General features: G+C 32.6%; 1 protein-coding gene across 1 annotated transcript in view; it reads right to left on the bottom strand.

Moving 5' to 3' along the window:
- Nucleotides 1–22801, bottom strand: part of LOC129226722 (transmembrane protein 94-like) — an 89900-nt gene that overhangs the window by 14790 nt on the left and 52309 nt on the right. Inside the window, exons 16-23 of the mRNA XM_054861351.1 lie at nt 19571–19769; nt 17710–17793; nt 15156–15226; nt 14666–14774; nt 10749–10876; nt 9779–9959; nt 9422–9630; nt 4827–4995 (exon numbers count right to left, since the gene is read on the bottom strand). Coding sequence (XP_054717326.1) covers nt 4827–4995; nt 9422–9630; nt 9779–9959; nt 10749–10876; nt 14666–14774; nt 15156–15226; nt 17710–17793; nt 19571–19769 — 1150 coding nt within the window. The remainder of the gene's footprint in view (nt 1–4826; nt 4996–9421; nt 9631–9778; nt 9960–10748; nt 10877–14665; nt 14775–15155; nt 15227–17709; nt 17794–19570; nt 19770–22801) is intronic.

The following is a 22801-nucleotide window of genomic DNA, read 5'->3' as shown; positions in this document are numbered from 1 at the left end:
TAAAAACTAATTGGCTTTAAAATATAGGAATAGAGATTTGCCCACTCAAGGGGTTCTTGTGTTTTTCTGAAAAAACTGCTTTTTCCCTTTTTTTTAGCTACAAAAATAAATTATTAATGTCTTTATCGTCAGCACAATCTGAGTGCAACCATGAGCCCTTTCAGATTTCATGCATGAGTCTATTTATCTACTGTTCAAATAAGCTAAAAATAGATTCTGAACACTAAAATGACCTAGAAATGCCCATTCTATCTGCAAGCGGCTGTCCTTATCAGCCTCATACAGTGACGGACGCACGACTGATGACTGGTGACAACTGCAACGAGTATTGTTCAATATGCATGACTGTATTGCCATGGGCAGATAAACGGCATTATCTGCAGAAATGAGTTTTCGAGATACACCTAAACCTCTTTTTATGCGGTGGATAGGGGCCGAATAAAAAAAATTGTTCAAAACTTCACCAGTAGCTTTAAAAAGTTGTTTTCAAAACACAGTTTAAAAAAAAAAAAATGTGGTGGATAGAGACCGCATAAAAAAAGTCTCACATAGAATATAACTCAAAATGTTTGTGATACAGTAATCACATATATTTTCATCGATTTGTGTTTTTATTCCCTATGTTCGCACTTTCAGATTTTCTGTAATTTAATGGCGTCTTTTCAGAGTTTTTGGTGGCCATGTTTTGCCTCCTTCTTCCCGCGACGTGTTGTTCTCCTGCCGTTTTCGCTCATTGGCTGTAGGCGTGGTCACGGTTACATGATGTCATTTTCCCTCGTTCCCATTGGCTGCGCTAAGTGACGCCGCGCATGAATATCTGGTTTTCAAGCGACCGCGTGGGGTTTTCGCTGGGATGTTTCAAAAAATTTTGTGAGTAGTCTAGTGCTAGCAGTGACATGTGAAGGAGCTGTTTTTTCTTGAGGAGCTCGGACACAAGACCTGAAAAGCTCGTCGTACGAAACGAGGAAGTGGATGATGAATCTCGATGCATCTGCTTGCTAAGCGCTGCAAATAAAAAAGTAATCGTACAGGAGCTATGCAGCCCTGTTTAATGTAAAAAATGACAGGTTAGTTGATAATTCAACACATTACTTAACCAAGATTTCAAAAAAAAAAAGAAAGATGGTCAGGTCCACGTTGATGTAGCTCCGATCCTGCACTGAGGAAAATTAATCATGCTTTTTTAACATTTTAACCCTCGTTTACGATCAAAATGGGCTGGAGATGTATCTGCATCTGGTGAGGCCATGAAAATATAAGTGGTATGTGCGGTCGAGATGGAATCTGGTTCTGACTCCTGCAGCGCCATTTTCTTTGTGAATAAAGGAGATTATCACGTTCCTCGCTGATGTATCGTCGCCAGCTCCATGTTGGTATTATATCATCTCCCTCGCCGATGTCACAATGATGAATTCTTTTATCTGCAACAACAGGACACGCCGTTTTTTTTTTTTTTGTTTCCCCATGTGTGATGCTCATTCCTCTGTTTTGAAAACTTGAATCCCTTCAATAGACTGGACTTAGAACTTAACCGACCTTGCTTTTTTTACACTTTTATATCTTATTTAATCCATTCCATGTTCTGCAAAGTTTTGATTACTCCGCAGGAGCTCCCTAGGATCTTGGTGTTTGTCGTGTAAATGATGATGGTTGGCTAATAAATCTTCATGTGTGACGTGCAAAATTTGTGGTTGTTTATTTGATTACTACACTGGGGTAAGTCAAACTTTTTCTCTTTGAGTTCTATGCAGGCACCAAACATTGAGACGTTCTGGAGTTTTGCGGAAACACTTTAAATACAATCGGTCTAAATGTTTTTCCTCGTTTTTTTTTTTTTTTTTTTGTTTAAGTTGGTGGTTCCTTTTCCCACCATTAAAAATTAATCCTTATCCACTACAATGTTATATTTAGAAGAAATCAAAATAAACCAAATGATGATAATTTTGCCAACTTCCGAAAAATTTCCTGAATAAAGAAATTTTTGAGAGGCCAGTGACTTCTCATTAGGATGTCCCTGTCGTCAGTTGAAGATACTACCTTGCACTCGTTTTATAAATAATTTCCGTTTCTTTTATAAATATTTTTCATAAACTGCACAAAAAAAAAAATTGCACAAAAATAGACCGCACAAAAAGAGGTTTGGGTGTATTTGAAGAAATATGTGTTGGATACAATACTAGCAATAGGGAAAAGTTCAAATTAGATGTATTTTTCGCACCTTTTTTCCAGCGGAAACCAAATAAGCAAACTTGGTAATAAAGCTATTGTACAACAGGCGACAAAATGCAAAAAAATGAAAAATTTGCAGTTACAGCCTGCCACGGCAGTGTATCGGTTATAAAGTGAAAAAAATCAGCTGTTATGAACTCTTAGTAAACAACCCATTTACCCAAGGCAAGGCAAGGAAAAATGGATTGAGAGTACTTGGTTTTAATTGTTCTGACGCCAGAAACCAAAGAAAAAGCAGGGGAGGTCTCTTTTAATTGTCCTAAAATCAAAAATTATACAATGCAGTAGTTAAATTGGTTTTTGCAGTTTTTAGCTTCACTACAACTAAAGAATGTTTTCTTCTTTCAATGTGTCATCACCTTATCATGATGGATTTGAAAGACTTGAAAGTAATTTCTTCAATCAAGCAAATGATGCAGTCATGCCCATTGAACAGTACAGTAGGTTCAAATTAAAGTTGTCACATTAAAGTCACTGGTAGTTCCCAATTTCATTATGATGAGAAAAATGCTTTTTGTAGATAAAACTTGAATTTTTTTATTTTTATTTATTTATTTATTTATATATATATATATATATATTTTTTTTGGACTACACTTTCCCCTTTCTACCTTTGTCTATATTCAGCTGAAATTTCAGGTCACACTAACCAGCAGTTCTTTTCTAACACCTTTTTGACAGCTCAACTTCTAATTGTAAAAATTCTGTACAGATCTGTATTACACAAAACTGTATGAGCATCTTTTTTTTCCTGAAGGAGTAAAATTATATTCGCAACTCCAACGAACTATAGGGGGCACTGCAGTCACTGTCTAATGGCGGAATTAAAAACTAAAACAAACGCATGTGGTAACGAAGAAAATGCTAAAAGTGTTGTGATTTTTGTTGTTATGTATGATTTTTTCGCTTTATTCATTTGAAAAGATTTTTCAAAGCCTTTTGGTTATTCTGACCCATATAGAAAGAGATTAGAAACCAAAAAGTATTACGAAAGTAAACAATTAATGTAGAACACACAGTAAGTTGTTCTGAAGCAGCCATTTTCACGATGTTGAATTCGGAATTCATAAATTTTTGGTTCGCTTCGAACGGCATTTTCATTTTGTACCGTTTTTTCTATACATTAGTACATATTAAGTTCAGTTTTGTGACCTTTCCGGCATTTGTTGACATTTTTGTCACATAGTGCACATACGTGGCAGACTGTCAAGAGTAACGTTTAACACTAGATAATTTATTTCTATGACTATATGATTGGATATCCAAAGAAATCATGCATTTAATTCATTCGTCATGGAAATGATTTACTGATATGCGAAATCTTGTCAAGATACATTATTCTTTCACACAATTTTAAAACCATAACCTTATAAACAGATTTTTGGCGAACTTTTATTTTTTATTGTTCAAATTCTTAACGTTCTTTCTGGATTTTTCAATCTGTTCTGCGATAAATATTTTCAAGAAAATTTATTTACATACTTTCTATTTCAGTAGGATACTGTAGTAACAAAGGTTATTTAAATCATTTATGTGGAATTAGGTTAAGGAAAAGTGTCCAGTCATTGTTAAGTTCGTTTTTTTTTTCTTCATCGAATTGAAAAACTGATATTTATTCAAATTCACTCAGAACAAAATAAATAAAATGTGTACTCACAGTTTATATATGGCGGTAGTTTTCTTTTCAGTTGATTGACCATTATTTCTTTTTACTTATCTAATTCTGTAATCTTACTATCATTTTATTCCACTCATGATAAAAATTAAAAATGGTTTAACTAAAAACGCGAAATCTCGCCAAGGCTACTTTGCTCGCACAATTCCAAAACTATAACCCTAAACAACTTTGGCGAAACCCTTCAGCTGAGAATAAAAGGAATAAAGTAAATTCTTTCTCGGTTAAACATTTTTCATTTTGTTCTACGATAATAAATTCAAGAAAATATTTTGCATACTGTCCATTCCAACTAAATGCTGCTGTAAAATATGATTAGTTAAATTAATTTAAGATTAAAAAAAAAATCATATTCTTATAAATTCATACAAAACAATAAAAAATTTTACCTGGTATAACGTTATCCAATTTTGTTAATCCAGAGTTTTCTTGTTTACGCTTCCACCATTTAATACTTTTTTGAAAGAAATAAGGAAAACTAACATTATTTTGAGAAACTCGAGAATACTACTAAGGGACGAATTAATTTCTGTTGTTGAAGGCGTTCTTAGACATGTTGAATGCGTTACTCAGAACAAACTGACCGCGTTTACCTCAACAGATACACGTGGAGCGCAACGTGGCAATGTTTTAGTTGCATTCGCAGTTTTATAAATCACCGCAAGGTAGCGTATTCGAGCGCTGGAGTTCCGAATTGGGGAGAAAAAGAAAGAGGTGTCTCAATAATTATTCAAGTTCTTTGATATATAACTAGCAATCATTGAAAATATCCAAATACATTGAAGAATTTTTGAACTAAATGTCACTAAAAAAGTTTCATACGCAAAATTAAAAACAGGATCAGCAAGCCAAAATCAGAACTGCTTAAGTTTATACAGTAATTAGTTATTTAAACACAGATGTAAAGTGAAATATCACTAACCTCCATAATTAAGTGGTAGAGACTTATAGGCTCATCTCTTTGAAAATACAACCCACAAGGTAAACTATTAAGAAGACAACTAAGCTCTGATGGGCCTTTTTGGTTTGAGGCCAAACTAAATACAGGTTGCTGTATGCACAATTGAGGATGTAATGGCTCAATACCAATGCTAAGGAGAGAAAGAATTGATGTTTTTTTTAAAGGAGTTTGTAGTGTTTCAAAAAATAAATCTAATTATTGTTCAATACCATAAGTTTAAAAATATCTATATGTTATGCAAGACTAATTGCTATTGTTTGGGATAAATCATGCATAGCAGAAAAAAAAAATTTAGATTAAAAATGCATTTGGCACCAGGGGCAGATACATACTACCATTTTAAACGGAGTCGTGCTGAAGAAAAATTACGAAAATTTCCGAAACTGCTTTGGTGTTATTAAAAAGCACCGAATGAGCCCAAAACAAGGCACTTAGTTAAGGTCAAAACATAACTAATTAATATTATAAGAAATGAAAGGAAGTAGCATTACAAATATTTACTTTTTAAATTAATTTATGAATAGAAAATGTTACTGCAATTGTTTAAATTTTATTCAAAAAGTATTTGAAAATAACGTGGATGGATCATATTGTCAACAATTTAGGAGGGGCGGGGAGGTCATGATTCCCATGACTCTCCCCTTGTATCTGCACCTGCTTGGCAAATGCAACTATCTTTTGATGAGTATATGTTCATTCCTATATAGTGTATTTCTTTACTCAATAACATGGTATCAAATTTTTCCAAATGTCAGGGAATACATGTCAGCAGCTCCTCTATATGTGCAAAGTACCCAGCTTGGAAAGCTCTCAATGCACAAAAAACTTATGCTGTTTGACAATAAATATGTAAATCAAGTCCTAAAAATTCTATTAACTGCATTTAACGTAATTAGCATGTTCAATTAAAAAGAAGAAAAAACTTTCCTTTTAAAGTTTTATATCACTATTTGTTTATTTGTTATTGTAACCATTTTTTACAATTGCTGGAAAAACTGTCCATTTCCAAAGCCTAAAAAGATTTTTTGCGTAAATAATTTTTGCAGTTGTTACCATCATTAATACAGTGACCATATTTCATAGTTCAAATACTGATATAATTGTCAAAATTTAAAAAAGGTGAAAAGACTTCCTGTAATTTACGTAACACATATTTTCAAGAGTTCTGCCTAATTTTTTTGCAGAAGTCCATTGACTTTAGAAATCTGTCATTATCCTCCTAACCTTTTTTTTTATAATCAAATGAAACTAATTTTATTAAAATCTTCATTAACAATATCTTTAGTAAGCATCAAGGCTAAATTTACAAATGGTGCTGACCTGATATTAACTAAGGTGCAATGCAAAGATATTTTCGAAAGGAGAGGGCAAAACAGATGAGCATGCAAGCCGTCAGCAAAAAAAGACAGCTTAAGAAGGGTTGGAAATAATATTCAACACTAAGACATTATGGGCTAAGCAGTATTATCACATAGTAGTCATAAATGAATGAGTGTAACAGAAGTGGATGCAATCAAATTTCGAAATGCATACAATATCAGCACTTGAACATAAAATCTTAATAAGAGTTAAAATGTGCACTCTCTATGCTGAATGAATAAAAGTTGGCTGGTATGTTTGTGCATATGAGCTCGATGGCTCTGCAGCCCTGGCATAAAGAGTTCCTTGGAATATCAAATTGCAATCAAAAAGAGAAAAACACACAATTTGATGCCTTATGAGCAGCATATACATGTATAGTAACTTTTAACATTTGACTAAAACCAGGTCTAAATGTTTCGTATTATGTGAGGAACTTGCAAACATACACTCACACACATATACAAATGTCATGACAAAACATATTGAAATGGATTGGGGACAATCAAATTGCATTTTTTGGTTGCCTACAAGTTAATACACAAAAATACTTTTAGACATTCTGAAAAAAGCTAATTTAAATGCATCCAAGGGTAATTAGTGTTCCCGCAAGGCCGTTTTTGAAGGGCGCAGCGCCCTGCCCTTTTCCATATCAGCAGAATGCGCCCTGCCTCTCTTTTAGATCGTGAAATGCGCCCTGCCCTTTTCAAAAATAAGAAATTGCACCTTTTGTTTTTAAAAAGATGCCTTAACCATCGTTTGGACCTGCCGCGATATCGGGGCAATTTTATTTGTCCAGCGATCGTCTGCAAAAACGCCCATGTCTTATGTTCCCAGAATTTCACCCTGAAAACGGCCCCATAAACAAAAGGGGAAGCAAATACCTAGGGGAAGAAGGGATGAGATTCTCAGAATTCAAAGAGGCTTATCAGTAGGAAACAAAGGCATGTTCTTCCCTTCTACTGAGGGTGGATTTTTGAAAGGTTGTGGGAAGGAGTGGGGTCTTCTGGGAAGGGAGAGATCTTTGTTTCATTCCTTCCCATCCTTGATCTTCTGGGAATCAACAATGAGAGAGGGAATAGGACAATTTCCTAACATGTCAGCCCTTTGTGTCCGTTTTTCGTCTGCACGTGGAAATTAGGCTTAGCTAATTTTAGCGCATTGCTAGTGATCGTGTAGCAATCTTTTCACATCTGTTTCTGGAAAGTTAACTTTCTAATTGTTTCCTAAGAAGAACATAGTACAAAGCTTACTGGGCTAAAATGCAAGGGTATTTTTTTAATATCTTGGATTTTTAACCCCATCCCCAGCCCCCCCCCACAAAAAAAAAACCGTTTGAAATGGAAACATCACATTGACAGGACGTTCATTCAATTCTTTCCTTTTTGCTAAGTACTTTTATTATCTTTGTATATGTGTGTGTGTGTTGTGTGTGTGTGTGTGTGTGATTCATAGAACAGATTATTTAAAACACTTATTGACATAATAAAAAACATACTTTTGACATATTTGTGCTTTTTTCTAACTGAAATAATCTTGCACTGTTTCTTTTTCATTCATAAATATTATACAATTGATTTTAAAAAAAATCACAAAATTAAAATGCCGAAATATTAAATTTTCACAAAAATTGTCTGAGATAAAAATCTTAGCTTTGCCCAAGCTGCTTATGCATTGCATTTAGGAGCGCATACATCTGCCAACACATTTGTGTTATGAATTTGAACAACTCCAAGACTAGGAAATAGAGCTCAAATAAAATCTTTTTAGTTTTGCAACTTGCTACCACTGCATTTTTGAAGCACTGCACACTATTTTAAGTTAATTATTCTATTTGAAGTGTAATATATTTAAAAAAGGAGAATTTACACTCATCACAATTTCGATGTCTACTAAAATACTTAATGGCACAATGCACATTACTAGGCAGTTTCTTTGGTAGGAAGGGGGGATCAGTAATTAAATACTGTTCTTCTTAAATTGAAATTCAAAGGGTTTTGCAATGCCTAGATTTTTTTTTTTACTCTTATAGGCAGTTAAAATTATGGCCTGAAAAGTGTTGAATAACACCCAAAGCAAAGTTTCAGCATTAGCTAAATGTTCCTATGGAGTGTGGAAAATGTGCTTAGCTCAGTTGGCATTTGTGTGTGTGGGGGGGGGGGGTGAGCTAACCCTATTGTGAACACAAGTGCATTTTCAGGATAAAATCATATTTAATACTAAAGTCAGTGGTGACGGCGATCGGGGGGGGGGGGGGGGTCATGGTGCAGACTAGACAGTTTGAATTTTTGCAAAGTGTTTTAAATGTTATTTCTTCTCTTAATTTTTTTGGGGGGGGGGAGGGGGAGGGGCGCTCAGTACTTTTTGAGTGGTGCATCATTGGTCTTCGATGGGGGGACACCGCGTTGAAATAGTGCCCTTTTTTAAAAAAGTGCCCCTTTCAAAGGCCAGCACCCTGCCCTCTTTTTTCCTAAAGTGAACACTAGGGTAATTAAAATGCAAGTTTATAATGAAGTTTGAGTGATAAACTTTTTGTGATGACAATACATCCTTTTCAATGTACAAGGATGTAAAACATGTGCACGTCCAAATGATGAAAAGTTAAAATTACTAAACGTTTTCCATAATAACTACATTTTCAGTAATTCGAGGTGGCGTGAGTTCCAATTACCTCCGATTTTAGAGACTGGAGTGCTTCATTATTCCTGTAACTGGCTCATTCCTCGTAACTAGTGGTTGCAGTATCGGTATTCTGGTGTACTGAGTAGTGAGCAAAGGAGCCCATGTAGGGGGGCAAGAGAGGCTCAAGCCCCCCTTAAAAATAAGAACTTCCTTGCTTTTAGTGTTTTCTTTGCAAAAAGGTATGACTTTTTTTTTTTTTACAGCTATTAATGAATAAGTTATTTAAAAAGTCAAATTTTAATGTCTCTAATATGTACTGAATTCGGCTTCCATGGGGGAAAATATTCTGCTAAACCATGGGGAAAACTTTTGAGCCCCCCTTAAAATTCTGCATAAGGGCACCCTTGGTACTGAGTGCCTGTTTTGTGGTGTACTTCATGATCACTATTTCCGAATGTGCAAACAATATTTTTCATAGAATTTGGATATAATGAACCATTAGTTTGGACTTATTGCTGGATCTCCTGACGGTTCACTATGGCGGAGTTTGACTGTATCTCAATGCGAGTAATTACCTTGCATCTGCTTGTAAAAATATGGGCATATTTTCAGTATTTGCAGAGCTTCCTAAACAGCAAACCACTTCTCCATACTCTTGCATGATGCATATCATTTCTCTCGTTGCCTCAGCAGTACAATCAGTGAACAACGACACTTGAAGAGGAACATTGTCAACATTCTCAATATGAGGCCTTATGTTTTCTGTCCCTTTTGGTAATTTTGCCTGAAAAACAAGTACATAAAACATGCTACTGGTTGCAGTAAGCTGAAATTTCAACAAAAAAACATTTTTTGAGACATGTAAAAATTGCTTTGAAAATTCCAACATAAAACTATTTTATAGATAAAAATTTATAATTTAAATACTTTACTCTGTTAGACATATCAAATGTCACAGGAGCACTTTGATCGGTACTTTCGGTTATATGACTAGGTGAATGCGACAAATTGACTTCATCAATTACAAATATATCTTGTACAGATGAAACTGACTTTTTATTTGTAAGTAAAGAATCACCATTAAGGAATTGTCCATCAATTTCAGCATGGTGTCTGAAATACAAAACAAAATATGACTAAGTAACAAAAAAAAAAAAAAAAAAAACTTTTTTGCACAAACATTAACTCTCTTTAACATGCTTTTTTTTGGGGGGGGGGGGGAGGGGAAGAGATTTTACAAAAAAAAAGAATTAAAGTTTCTTACATTTTATGATTATTGATTTCTTAAAAATCAAATTTTAATTTGTTATTAAAAAATTTCATGTAGATTTGTTGAAAATAGATCATAGATCATATAAATAAATACCTATTCCAAAATATTAATTTTAACTAGTGGATAGGGGTTCATTTCATTGAAAATCGTAAGTGTACGAGCACTTTTGGGAGCCACTGTATGTAAATAAACCAAAGGAGTATCCGCTAAGAGGTGGGCGAGACGGAGAAAAGTATACATGTATATGTTTCACATTCAAGAGTTTTTCTTGGATTTGCCCTGTTTTTTTTTTTTTAATTTAATTTTAATTTTTGTTCATATGTGCCCCAGGCTTGTTCACATGTACCCCCCTATAGGGGCACACATGAACAACTGAAGACAATTCTCTAAAATGCCATAAAAAAAATTTTTTTCGAAAATCTCAACAAATGATATGACACAAAGAAAAGGTTATTCAATCATGAAATGCATTTCTGTTCGGAAAAACTGATAATATTTTTTGCAAAATTAAAAAAAATGTTCACATATACCTCGCATTCATCTACATGAAAAAGACGATGATTAAAGAACTATCTTTTAATTCAAAGTAGTGTAGTTTCAGGTACTAATAAGTAACTGAAATTTCATACCTGGAAGATAGTGTATTATACTCAGAAGTAGAATTTTCACTTTTAGAATTAGTACTTTGTTCCTCCACCTTTAAAGTATTTGTATCTATGTTAATAATACTTGGAGCACTAGCATGTCGTGTTGGCACCTGCAAGGAAAAAAAAAAGAACAATTATCATCTTAATATTTATAACTTTATAGTATATTTTTTATTGTCTTTTGAAATCTCCAATTGTTTTTATATGATATTTTACATTTTTATTCATGTGATTATTTTCATACTAGATTAACAGAAATCTAACATAGCATAGGTTGAAAAATTATTAAATAGACTGTTTTCAACGGATTTCTATACACATATATATAAACAGTGAAAAATGCTTTACACAAAACTGAAGTGACCAAATTCTTTTTATATGTAAAAAGAATTTTGTGCAAAAATTTGTATTTATATGCAAATATATACGAAAAGCACAATACTGTCTGGGCCACTATATCCTTTCGTGTTAATTTTTCATATTAGCATTTTCACTTATGTACATATTCAATAGGATTTCACACCCCTTGATTCAACAGTCAGAACAAGGGCGCTCATATAGGGAGGCAAGGGGGGGCAAGCCCCCCTAGAAATGTGAACTTCCTTGCTTTTAGTGTTTTTCCTTTGCAAAAATGAATCAAAATTTTTTTACAGCCATTAATGAATAAGTTATTTAAAATGTCAAATTTTAATGTCTCCAATATTTACTGAAATCAGTTTCCATGGGGAAAATATTGGAGTCCCCCCTTAAAATTTTGCATATGGGCGCCCTTGAGTCAGAAAATTGTATATACTTGAGTATATATATATATATATATATATATATATATATATATATATATATATATATATATATATATATATATATATGTCGAGAGATTTAGTAGAAAAAAATGAGGTTTGAAGTCAGGGGGTCGACTTATACGAAGCAGAATTTCCGAAAATTTTCAACAAACAATTCTTAGAAAAAAACACTCAAAAACGTGAACATTTTTCAGATTTTAGTCCAACTCTTTTAAGCAGATGCCAAAGAAGTAAATATTTAAACATTCTGCTATGATTTCACATGCTCTAACTGTGAAATAAAGATAAAATAATTACAGTAAAAAAATGACTACGCAAAAGTACGGGAACCGCCGTATTCGTTAATTTTCTCGATAGTTGCTAATTAATGCTCATTTTTTTAAAAATAATGTAATATAATTGCAGCATAAGATTTTATCGATATTAAATAAAAATAAATGCAACAAATAACAAAAATCGTAACAGAAAAATCAAATCCCGTACAAAAATCGCAATCGCAGAAGTAAACCCTTTTTGTGCAAAAGAATACAAGTAGGACATTTTTTAACATAAAAATAGTCATTACATTTCACATTTTTCTCTTTTTATAACATTTAAATTCAAAATTGGAGGCAAAACTCTCCCGATTTTTTTAGAAAGTAGAAACTTGACTTATATGCGGGTTTTTGATTTTTTCCCGATTTCCTCAAGTCAGATTGACTTATACACGAGCATATACAGTCATCTAATTTCAATGATTAAAACAACATTTGATGGTTTTAAGAATTTCCTGCTCATGAGCTACCAGTGGGTTGGACAGACGCAATTGAATGGAACTCTAAGTTTAGTAAAGTTGAACTCCGTTGATACAACCAAGGTCAATACAAAATCCTGGCTCAAACAAATATTTTGGTAATTAAGTTTTGTTAAAAATTTGATTAGCTTAAAAATGCCAGTCATATTACATAGATTTAAATAAAAGTTTCATTTTCGACCAAACAAACCTTCTGATCTCTTCCCAGAAGAGTGACAAATTGAATATCATTAATTTCCTTTTTCAGAAAATTTTGCGTCACTGTAGAAAGCTCAACATATATATATATATATATATATATATATATATATATATATATATATATATTGTGAAGCATATGTTGAATCTTTTGTGTACAGGTCAAGTCTGCTTAGATATAAAGGTCTTTTTCTCTGGCTTCACCTATTCTCTCATTATCACCCTTCTTCAAATGGGTGGGAAGGTCATTTTTACTGAACAAGTCTGTTTTAGCAAAACATAAAAAGGTTTTGCTAAAACAGGCTTGTTCAGTAAAAATGACCATCCCACCTAATTTAAGTCCTTCCATTTAGTCACTTCTAGAACATTGATAATACTAATGCATGTTATTTCACGTTGTAAATTAGCTTAGCTTTCTGGTTCATGTAAGAAAACAATCTGTACCATCTATCTTGAAAGCCGTGAGTTTCTTATAAATTAATTGTTGCTCTTTCTGATAATCCTATAAAATTTAACTATACTATACATCAGCAGTTCCCAACCTTTTCCTCCTTGCGAACCCCTTTCAAACTTTGAAAGAAGTTGGCGAACCCTTTGAGTACTAGATAATAAGCAACAAGAAAAAAAAACGAGTGCACGCACACATAGAAAATAAAATTTGGGAGATTTTTTTTCCAGTTTTAGCTGCTCCATAGTTTATAACAAGAACAAAAACATAATTGCAAAACATAAAATTATAAATATTGCTACGAACTAAAATGATCGCTAAAATGTGAATGCAAAACAAATTCACCAAAAAATAAACACTGATTATTGTGTGTTAAGCTTCAATCAACTTTGAAAAAATTTTGAAAATTGGACATTTGTGGCGCAAAGAGGTTTACAATTTGGCTGAAATTTTTCTGACACAAGGGTACATTTATCTGTACCACAAATCAGAAGTCAATTAAGGAATGATCTTTAAAATACCTTTCAGGGAACTGTCTCAGTGTAACTATAAATGGACTTTTTTTTTCTTCCAGTAAAATGAGAAAGATCTCTTTGTTTAATCCCTTGAAAAGGACTACGAACCTAGCTGTTTGATAAAGAAATACTGCGCACTTTAATCGTTTGATTGCTGAAGACTTTTTTTTGTAATTATGCTATAAGTGCAGAGTAAAATGCGCAGATTAAAAAAAATAGAAGCGTCTATTTTTCAATGCACGCATTTACTCCAATTTTTACAAAAAAGGTAATTTTTAACGAAGCAAATATTTTTAAGCTCACTTACTACAAAAGAAATTTTCTACATAAATTTTATAAATTCCTTATTTACATATAGCGCAAACTAAGATGCATGGTTAAAATCCGTTGATTTTTTTTTCTGCGTAAACCTCACATGCCAAACTTTTACCCACGAAAACTTTCTAAAGTAATTAATTTTTCATACTTCTTATGGTATTTTTGGGTTGCTAGCCATTTTTTCTCTTTTTCGACAATAAAGCTCGAAGTAAATTGTAGCCTATGTAGTGTGAAAATTATAGCAACAAACAACAGCATGATCTCACTTCTATGCATTTTTGACTCAACAGAAGAGAAGAGCAATAGCTCTTCGTCATACTCAAATAGAAAAGGAACTAAACATAAAAATATCTGAGATGCTCGCATATGTTCCATGTAATGTTTTTATCAAGTAATGTTTAAATGCTAAGAGTATAGAATGTGCGAGAGACAAATGAATAAAAAAGGATCAAAATTTGCTTGAAACCGCTTGAACATGAGACTTCATCAGAAACAGGCATGTTAAAACTCCGCCATTACAATATTTTTTTCGCGTACCCCCAGGGGTTCATGAACCACCAGTTGGGAACTGTTGCATACATTAATGTACAAAAAGAAAAGCACTACAAGTTCCTGAAAAGGTAAACGAGTTGCAATGTGATACAACATATGTAGTATAACATATATGTTGTAATGTATATGTTATGCAAAATATACATACCCATGTTTTTTTTCTCATTTTACTTATTCACGGCTGTTATGAATACCCACTAATATGACTGGCATTTAGCATTAACCGAGTTCAACTGTATTTTGATTTTTAAAAAAACACTTCAAACACATACTTCGTTTCGATTTTCAACTAAACTTGAATCTTCTAAAATTCCTGGGAATTGATAATGGCGAGAAAAAGTCAATGGAGAAACAGTCTGATCATCCATCTGGTTCTTAGAGCTAAGATAAAAAAAGAGATTATGTTCTTTAAAACATATCAAAATATCATTTACTTTTTAAAACCAATTAAAATCTAAAGTAAGAAAAAACAACGTTAAAAAAAGCAAATTTGCCAATTACAGCAGACACGTGTTTCGGCGTTACAGGGAACCCCTTTTTCAATGCAAAAAGTAATGAGCTTATGGATGAAAAGACATCCGACGAAAGTTTGTCAGGTGTCTTTCCATCCATAAGCTCATTACTTTTTACATTGAAAAAGGCGTTCTCTGTAACCCCCAGACACGTGTCTGCTGTAATTGGCAAATTTGTGCTTTTTTTTAAATGTTTTTTCTTACTTTACTGTTCAGCACAAAGGTATTTATTTATTCAATTAAAACCTACCCTGTTCCATTGCTAAGTAGGGATATGTGGCAGTTCCAACCAGATTCTAATCCCATTTTTTCAGAAAAAACCTAAAACAAAAACCACTTACAATAACGCACATTATAATTCCTCCTTTAAATGAAAATCAAAATTAGTGGCAGAATTACATTGGCAAGATCTCATTTAAGCATGCTTTGCAGAAATTCTAAGAGAATTCTTTGAAAAAAAAAATCAGCAGAATAATAGGGGTGAGGGGCGGGGGGTAACAGTACTTCAAGAAGAGGGATTTTCAAGCTTTTTATAAAAAATATTGTCTAATCTTGTAACACATCCATTCTGCTGTCTTTCAGATGGAAAAATTATTATGTTTGAAATGTAGCAAAGTACTTCTGTGCTTAAAAAAATAAGTAATACTTGAGGTTTATATCTAAACATATTATTGCTTTGAATACAAGTAAATTATTAACTTTGAAAAATCATGATAAATTACTTGGATTCAGAGAAGGTAGCAACAATGAAGCATGAGCAACACAGAGTATGAATAAATTCAGAGGGAGTTGAATTAAAACACTAGCGGTACCCGCACGGCTTTGCCAGCAGTAGAAAATTAAAAAGTCTTTTGATTCGCCTCTATATTTATAAATAATGGATGATGAATGTCTCATCAATATGCTGCGTTAATTTGCTCGTCCATGTTATGAAAATTTGCTTGTCCATGTTATGGTAATTTGCTCATCTATGTCGTGGTAATTTGCTCGGCAAAATGGGCTTAAAATTGGAATAGAAAAAGAACAGAATTGAATTTTCGAAAAATCACTTTGAAGTGCTAATCCCTATGCTACGAACTAATTTTGTCCCAAATTTCATGAAAACCAGCCGAACAGTCTAGGTGCTTTGCGCATAACAGACATTCAGAGATCCAGACATACAGAATTTCACCTTTATTATTAGTAAAGATATTGAAACTTAAAGAAATCACTTGCATACATCTATATCAGCAAAATTTTAATGTTATAGAAACAATCGGGAAATTTTTTTACCAAAAAATTTTAATCACACAATTTAGCATAAAGCTTTAGATTTACTTTGCATTTCTTTACATAATAAGAAAGAAAAGGTTTGAGAACAGAAGTACTAACCATTTTAATAGGAGAACAAAATTATAAAAGAGATAATTGAAGACACTGCAGTACAATTTTACTCCAAATAACGTAATATTACTCTTTTAAGTTTCAAATTCAAAGGAATGAATGGATTGATGAAATATAATGAAATTTAAGGACATCAAAAGAAGCTTTAAATAAGTAATGAAATACCGATTTTACATTGTCCATTTCATACACTATCCCGCTTCTGATGTCATTTTCTGTTGGTCTGTGAAAATTACTATACTGGTAACATTAAAATAGTTCAGACTTCAGATTATCCTTTTTCAGAAAATAAAATTTTCTTAGTGCACTTTTCTTAAAACAGATCTAAATCATATTTCCTTTATAAGACTTCCGAAACTTTTTTCAGGATAAATTTGTTTCTTACCTGTTTGATACCATTCTATTGTTTCTATTGTCAAAGCATAAAAACTAAAACAAATTTTATTTGCAAATGCAAATTTGCAAGAAATTGTAAGTATAAAACATGGTACAAATAAAATTGTATCTAAAAGCAGAAAACAAGTAAATATCACAGAGAGATATCTTCCATAAATTCTTTGGAAAAGTCAATTTTTAAAGAACGTGCTTATATTTTTATCTTTGGCCCCGATTTTACATTTTTCTGCTAGGTACGTTTTTTTACAATTAATCTGACAGAATATGTGAAATCAGGGCTCCACTATGCAAGCTCAATTAATTGGTTAAGCAAAAAATATTTTAGTTTAAAAAAAAATGTTTTTGTTTTTCTTAACTGTATTCTTATGATATTACTTCACAAAACTTTGACAATCAAATAACAAATACAAAGTCATTTATGTTACTTCTACATAATAAAATAATCATTCGAGCTCACGTTCGACTTGCAATAGGGACAAAAAAAAATTTATAGACTTTTTTTTCACTCAATCCAAACTTGGCATAATTTTTAAAAAAAGAAAAAAGAAACATTTTGTGCTACAATGAAGTTTAAATATTATCAAGATTTTTACATTTATACACTAGCAATCCCCGCACGGCTTTGCCCGTAGTAGAAAAATTAGAAGGTCATTTGGTTTGCCAATATATTTACACATAATGGATGATGAATTTCTCGCCAATATAGCTATGTTCATTTGCTCGCCTACGTTACAGTTCCATGTTATGAACATTTGGTAATTTACTCTTCCACGTTATGATAATTTGCAGGGTAAAATATTTTTAAAATTGGAATAGAAAAAGAACAAAATCGAATTTTTGAAAAATCGCTTTGAGGTGCATACCCCCATGCTAAACTAATTCTGTGCCAAATTTCGTAAAAATCGGCCGAACAATTTAGGCGCTATGCACGTCAGAGATCTGGACAGAAAACCAAAAAGAGAGATTTTCAGCTTTATTATTAGTAGAGATTATATTAGTGCCAATAACATTCTGAGATAACTTACTCTGCTTCGTAACTCGTTTTCTTTTGAAAAATGCACAAAACGTATGCATGCTTTATCCAAATGTTCAATGAGTTGCACAAAATCCTGAAATAAAAAAAATACATTCTACAATGCACAAACAGAAAGTTACAAGAATATACATAATAAAACAAACATAAAAAATCATCTAAAATGAAAAAGTTGGGATAACAACAATTTGTGACTACCTGTATATGTTTTCTTGGGTTCAAACTGAATTTCCAAAACCAAATTTTAAGACTTTTTAAGCATTTTTTTTTTCAAAAAATTAGCATATAAATACAAAAATGGAAAATGTACGGCAAGTAGTAAGTTGGAAGTTTTAATCGAAATTGAGTAGTCTTTTGTGTAAATTAAAGCAGTGAGAAGCAAAGGGATGTAAATACCAAAATTAAAAATTTGCAGATATCCAGTACAAATGGTAGCTGAACCTCTCCTCTGTCTTGGGGTAAGAGACGGTGCTATTCCTGATTAGTGCTGCTACACAACATGATTTAGAAAAACTTTTCAATGAAAGCCTACCTAGAACGGTAACTTTAAACGTGTTTTACTCTAAAGTTGAAGATGTCTCCTTACATCCCTTTGCTCTTCACAGTTTCAATTGTGTGCATTCAAAAGAAAAAAAAATACATCACAAGTTTAAACATAACTAATTGAAAAACTAAAAATGTGTAGCCTGCATGTACAATAACAGGGAGAAAATGATTAAAATCAACTGACAAAGAATTTTTTTCAGATATTTTACTCTGCCTCCCGGCTTTTTCATGCTGTTCTCAAATTCTTCAATGTTAGCTTTAATGCACAGTGAGTATTTTAAATGCACCTCTAACTTCAAAAAAAAAAAGTTAATCTTTTAAGTTAACCGTTCATTTCTGAATCAGAAAATTTTTCTAAGTGTCAAGACTGTCATCAAATTCGAATTACAGTAGTTTTGTGTTTATACAAAGAATCGACTTAATCAGTGTGTACTGTTCTACATTTTTCTCATGTTATTATTCAAAGAAAATGTAGCTTTGGTTTGGAAGAGATTAGCTATCCAACCTAATTTTTGAGGTCATGCCCCAAATTTTTTAGAGAAAGCCACTTAATTATGATAATGAAATTCAATAATATATGCCAATTTAAAAAAAAAAAAGAATCAGTTTTAGGGATGCCTCTCACCCATCATAATCAGAATGATAAGTAAACTGAATTCTACAAGTGGATAATTTATTTCACAACCCTAATTCAAAAAAAAAAAAAAAAAAAAACAGATGGGAGATTTCTATAATTTATAATTTGATCAACAGAAAATTTAGAACTTTAAAGTTTTGATGATGATCTTTAGTCTGCTGAATCTTATGGAAGCTATTCATGTTAACAGAAATCCATTTTTTTTTACCCTCAATGAATCTGCATTTAATTTTCAAGAATGTTTAAAACATATTTTACCATTTTGCTCAACTTTTGGACTTCAAAAGCAACTTTTTTTTCACAAATATGATGTCATTACTATCCATAGAATCGACATGAACACTAAAACACATGTTGCTTCAAAATAAATAATATTAACTTATTAAATTGAGAGCTACAAAAGTCTATTTACTGAAATGGACAGCCGATTTTTTTTTTAAAGAAGAAAACAATGATAAACTACAGAAATATTCAAAAGGAAAATGCTACTTCATGGAAAATACAATTTGGAACTGAGAACTATACATAAGAATATATTTCACAATTCTGATTATGAAATTTACTTGCTTTAGTCGGAACGCATCCGGACTGAAGCAAGTTATCAAAAAGCAACTGAAGATCGGCTGCTGTAAAGCAAATTTCAAACCATACCAATAAAATTGAGACATACAGGACAAGCTTGATACTGCATTGTCACCATGCCAATAAAAATCTCATTGCCAAGCTGATGGAGACCATTAGTTTTTCCTGAATTCAATTCCTCTAACTTTTCAACCTGCTCTGATAGAATCAAAGAATCACTGCTGAGGTAACGATTCAAAGAATGCTGACGATTGCAACCATTCATTGCTGGAGGGGTATCCCATGATCTGAAAGGAAAAAAAAGCAACTCTTACTAACATTGTATATTGAGCATGATAGTACGCTATTTTTTTTCTTTTGTTTCAAGGTCCATTAAGTAGCGAAACGAAAACCGCTTTGAAAATGAAAACTACTTTATTTGGAACACTTAGATACATTATCAACTGTGTCTCTACATACTCCATGTGGTGACCGGAGCAGAATAGTTCCAACATAGCCCACGCATGTCGTAAGAGGAGACTAAAATACTACTCCTTCCCCTACACAAACTATTGCATCTTTAAGAGTAAGGACAGGTAAACCACAGTCCTATGCTTTCCAAAGGACCCTAAACCTGTAAATCAACACTGTATTCCGCTATAGGGTCTTCAGGGGGCCTCCAAATTATTGTGCGCCTAGGGCCACACTTTTAGTTAGCCAGGCCCTGATAGCAGTATGCAGAACGTTACAATCATGGGCGGATTTATGGGGGGCAGAGGGGGGCAATGCCCCCCCAGTTTTGGGAAGACTATGTAGTAACAACACATCATCCAAAAATTAAAAAAAAAAGTTATTATTATTTTTCTTTTTTCAATAGTTCAGAAGTGCATGGGTGGATTTATAGGGGGGGGGGGGGCATAGGAGGCAGTGCTCCCCCAGTTTTGGGACGACTTTATGTAGTAACAACACATCTTCCAAAATCTTAAAACAAAAAAAATCATGACTTTTTCTTTTTTGAATAGTTCAATGAAAATGAAGAGAAAAGCGAATGTCGTTTTCTGATGGGAGAAAAGAAAAAGGGGAAAAAAACAAACATTAAATACAAATAGTAGAGCTGTCACTGGGGTGCTGAAAATGTGTCTAAATTCACTATTTTGGACTGAAAACCATTTGGGAAAGTATATGAATGAAAATATAGGCTAAACGAGCTATACATTAAGCTGATACACTTATAATAATTGACGATTATTTTGACAAATTAGAACCTAAAGCAAAGGGGAACACCCCCCCCCCCCCATTCGCGCTAACAGAACGATCTACTCGTTATGATTTGTGTCCACATTTAAAGTATTATTTGTGCATAACATTTATGTTCTTAGTAGATTAATTGGCATTTTTGAGAAATTCTAAAAAACATAGTTTTTTTCCTTCTCTCTCTCTCTCTCTTTAAAAAGAGAGAGAGAGAGAGAAAATAAATACTATCGCAAACTGAATAAATTTCAGTAATCTGAGTGTTCTGATTAAATGAAACTTTTTACTTAGCGGGAGAGTACAATTTTACTTACTTCATAAATACTGTTTAAAAAGTAAGGTAAGTCATAATCATCTAAGTGAGTCGGTCCTTGTCATTATTGAAAACTAAATAATTGAGTCATCAAAAGTTTTGGAAAAATTTGCTGAAATTTTATAAAAGTCTATAAAACGTAACACAGATTTGTAAAATCGTAAAAATCCTTTAGCGGTAAAAACTGACAAATTTTTGTAAAAATTACAAAAAAAAAAAAAATCAAGGAAAAATCTGCAGGTAAGAGTGAATTACAAACAGGGCCGAATTTGCCTATAAGATAAACAAACTATTGCTTAGGGCCCTTTCTTAGAAGTGAGTCCCTAACTCCCAAAAAAAAGTCATGATTCGTTCCTTAAAAAATGGAAATTGCTTGAAAAAAACTAATTTCATTTTTAAGTGCTTGAAAACCATGAATATTTGGAAACGCGTGGCTACAAACCTTAGATTTTAAATTTTCTAACAAATGGTAGAGGGGGAGGAATGCCAAAATATGTCAAATTCAGCTCCTTGCCACATCCTGTATTAAAAATGTAAAAATCATGGTTCTCACGTTTGTTACATATTATTTGAAATAAATTTTTGTGACTCACATGTTTCATATTTTGCTATTTATTCAATACCCAACGCAATATTTTGGAATTCTTTTTGTATTGATTGCTTTTATCTTACTTCTTCTGCATATTGTCTATCTGTTTAGCACGGAAAAAAATACACACTACTTCTATTTCTTTTCGTTTTCTGCCCCACTTGAACTGAAGAAAAGTTGTTGTCATGAGAAATCTATGGTTTCTTTTTTCTTTTAAATTTAAAACAGCTATTTCTTACAAAGTTAGAACAGGACTAAAAATTTGCAATCAAGTACTAAAATATCAGACTGGAAAGTACAAATGAAGTGCGTTAAATAATTTTATTTATTCTAGAGTCCTTGAAAATAATTAGATAAGTCTTTGAAACTCCAAAGTCTTTGAAAATCCTAAGCAAAGTGGGCTCCAATTACTTCTACACCATATTTTTAATCTGTTTAGCCAGGAAGAAAAAAGATACACTACTTCTATTCCTTTTCGTTTTTTGCACTACTTATAATTAAAAAAGGTTGTTGTAATGAGAAATCTATAGTTTACTTTTTCTTTCAAACTTAAAATGGCTGTTTCTTACAAAGTTTGAACAATACTGTACAATTGTATAATCTAGTTATTAATTTCTATGTCTATCCAATTAACCTTTATAAGGCTTCAAAATGCAGAATTTTATATCCATTTTACAAAATTTCCTTCGGAGGAGAAACCCCCGGCCCCCTAAAATTGGAGATATTCTATTTCCCACTTGAAAGGGAGCCCTGCGTCACTCTCGATACCAGCTCCCTCACTTAAGGTCAATTCAAAAAGGACAGCATGAAAACACACAATTATGAAAACGACACACAAAAAAGTAAAGCATAGATTTATGCATCACAGGAACACAGGAAACAGACAAAAACATGGGGGTGGGGGGCAATAAAAATGTTGCTCAAAAAAAAAAAAAAAAAAAAATCCTGCCCCCCCCCAGGAACTCAGTCCTAAATCCGCCTATGGTTACAATTGCTTACAATGCAGTTCAGCTGTTAGAGAAAATATGAAATTAAATAGTTTTAAGTGTATTGATAGTATATACAAACTACCTTTTCCACCATTTTGCCTTTTATGTTTCCCTTTGAATAAAAAGTAGTAACATGTTTCTTTTTATTTTATAGTACTTTTAATTGGAACTTGAACACATTTTATAACACACACCACA

This window comes from Uloborus diversus, chromosome 7, assembly GCF_026930045.1.
Source record: "Uloborus diversus isolate 005 chromosome 7, Udiv.v.3.1, whole genome shotgun sequence".
NCBI lineage: Eukaryota > Metazoa > Arthropoda > Arachnida > Araneae > Uloboridae > Uloborus > Uloborus diversus.
Note: the sequence above shows the minus strand (reverse complement) of the source record. Positions and strands in the feature narration are given on the sequence as shown.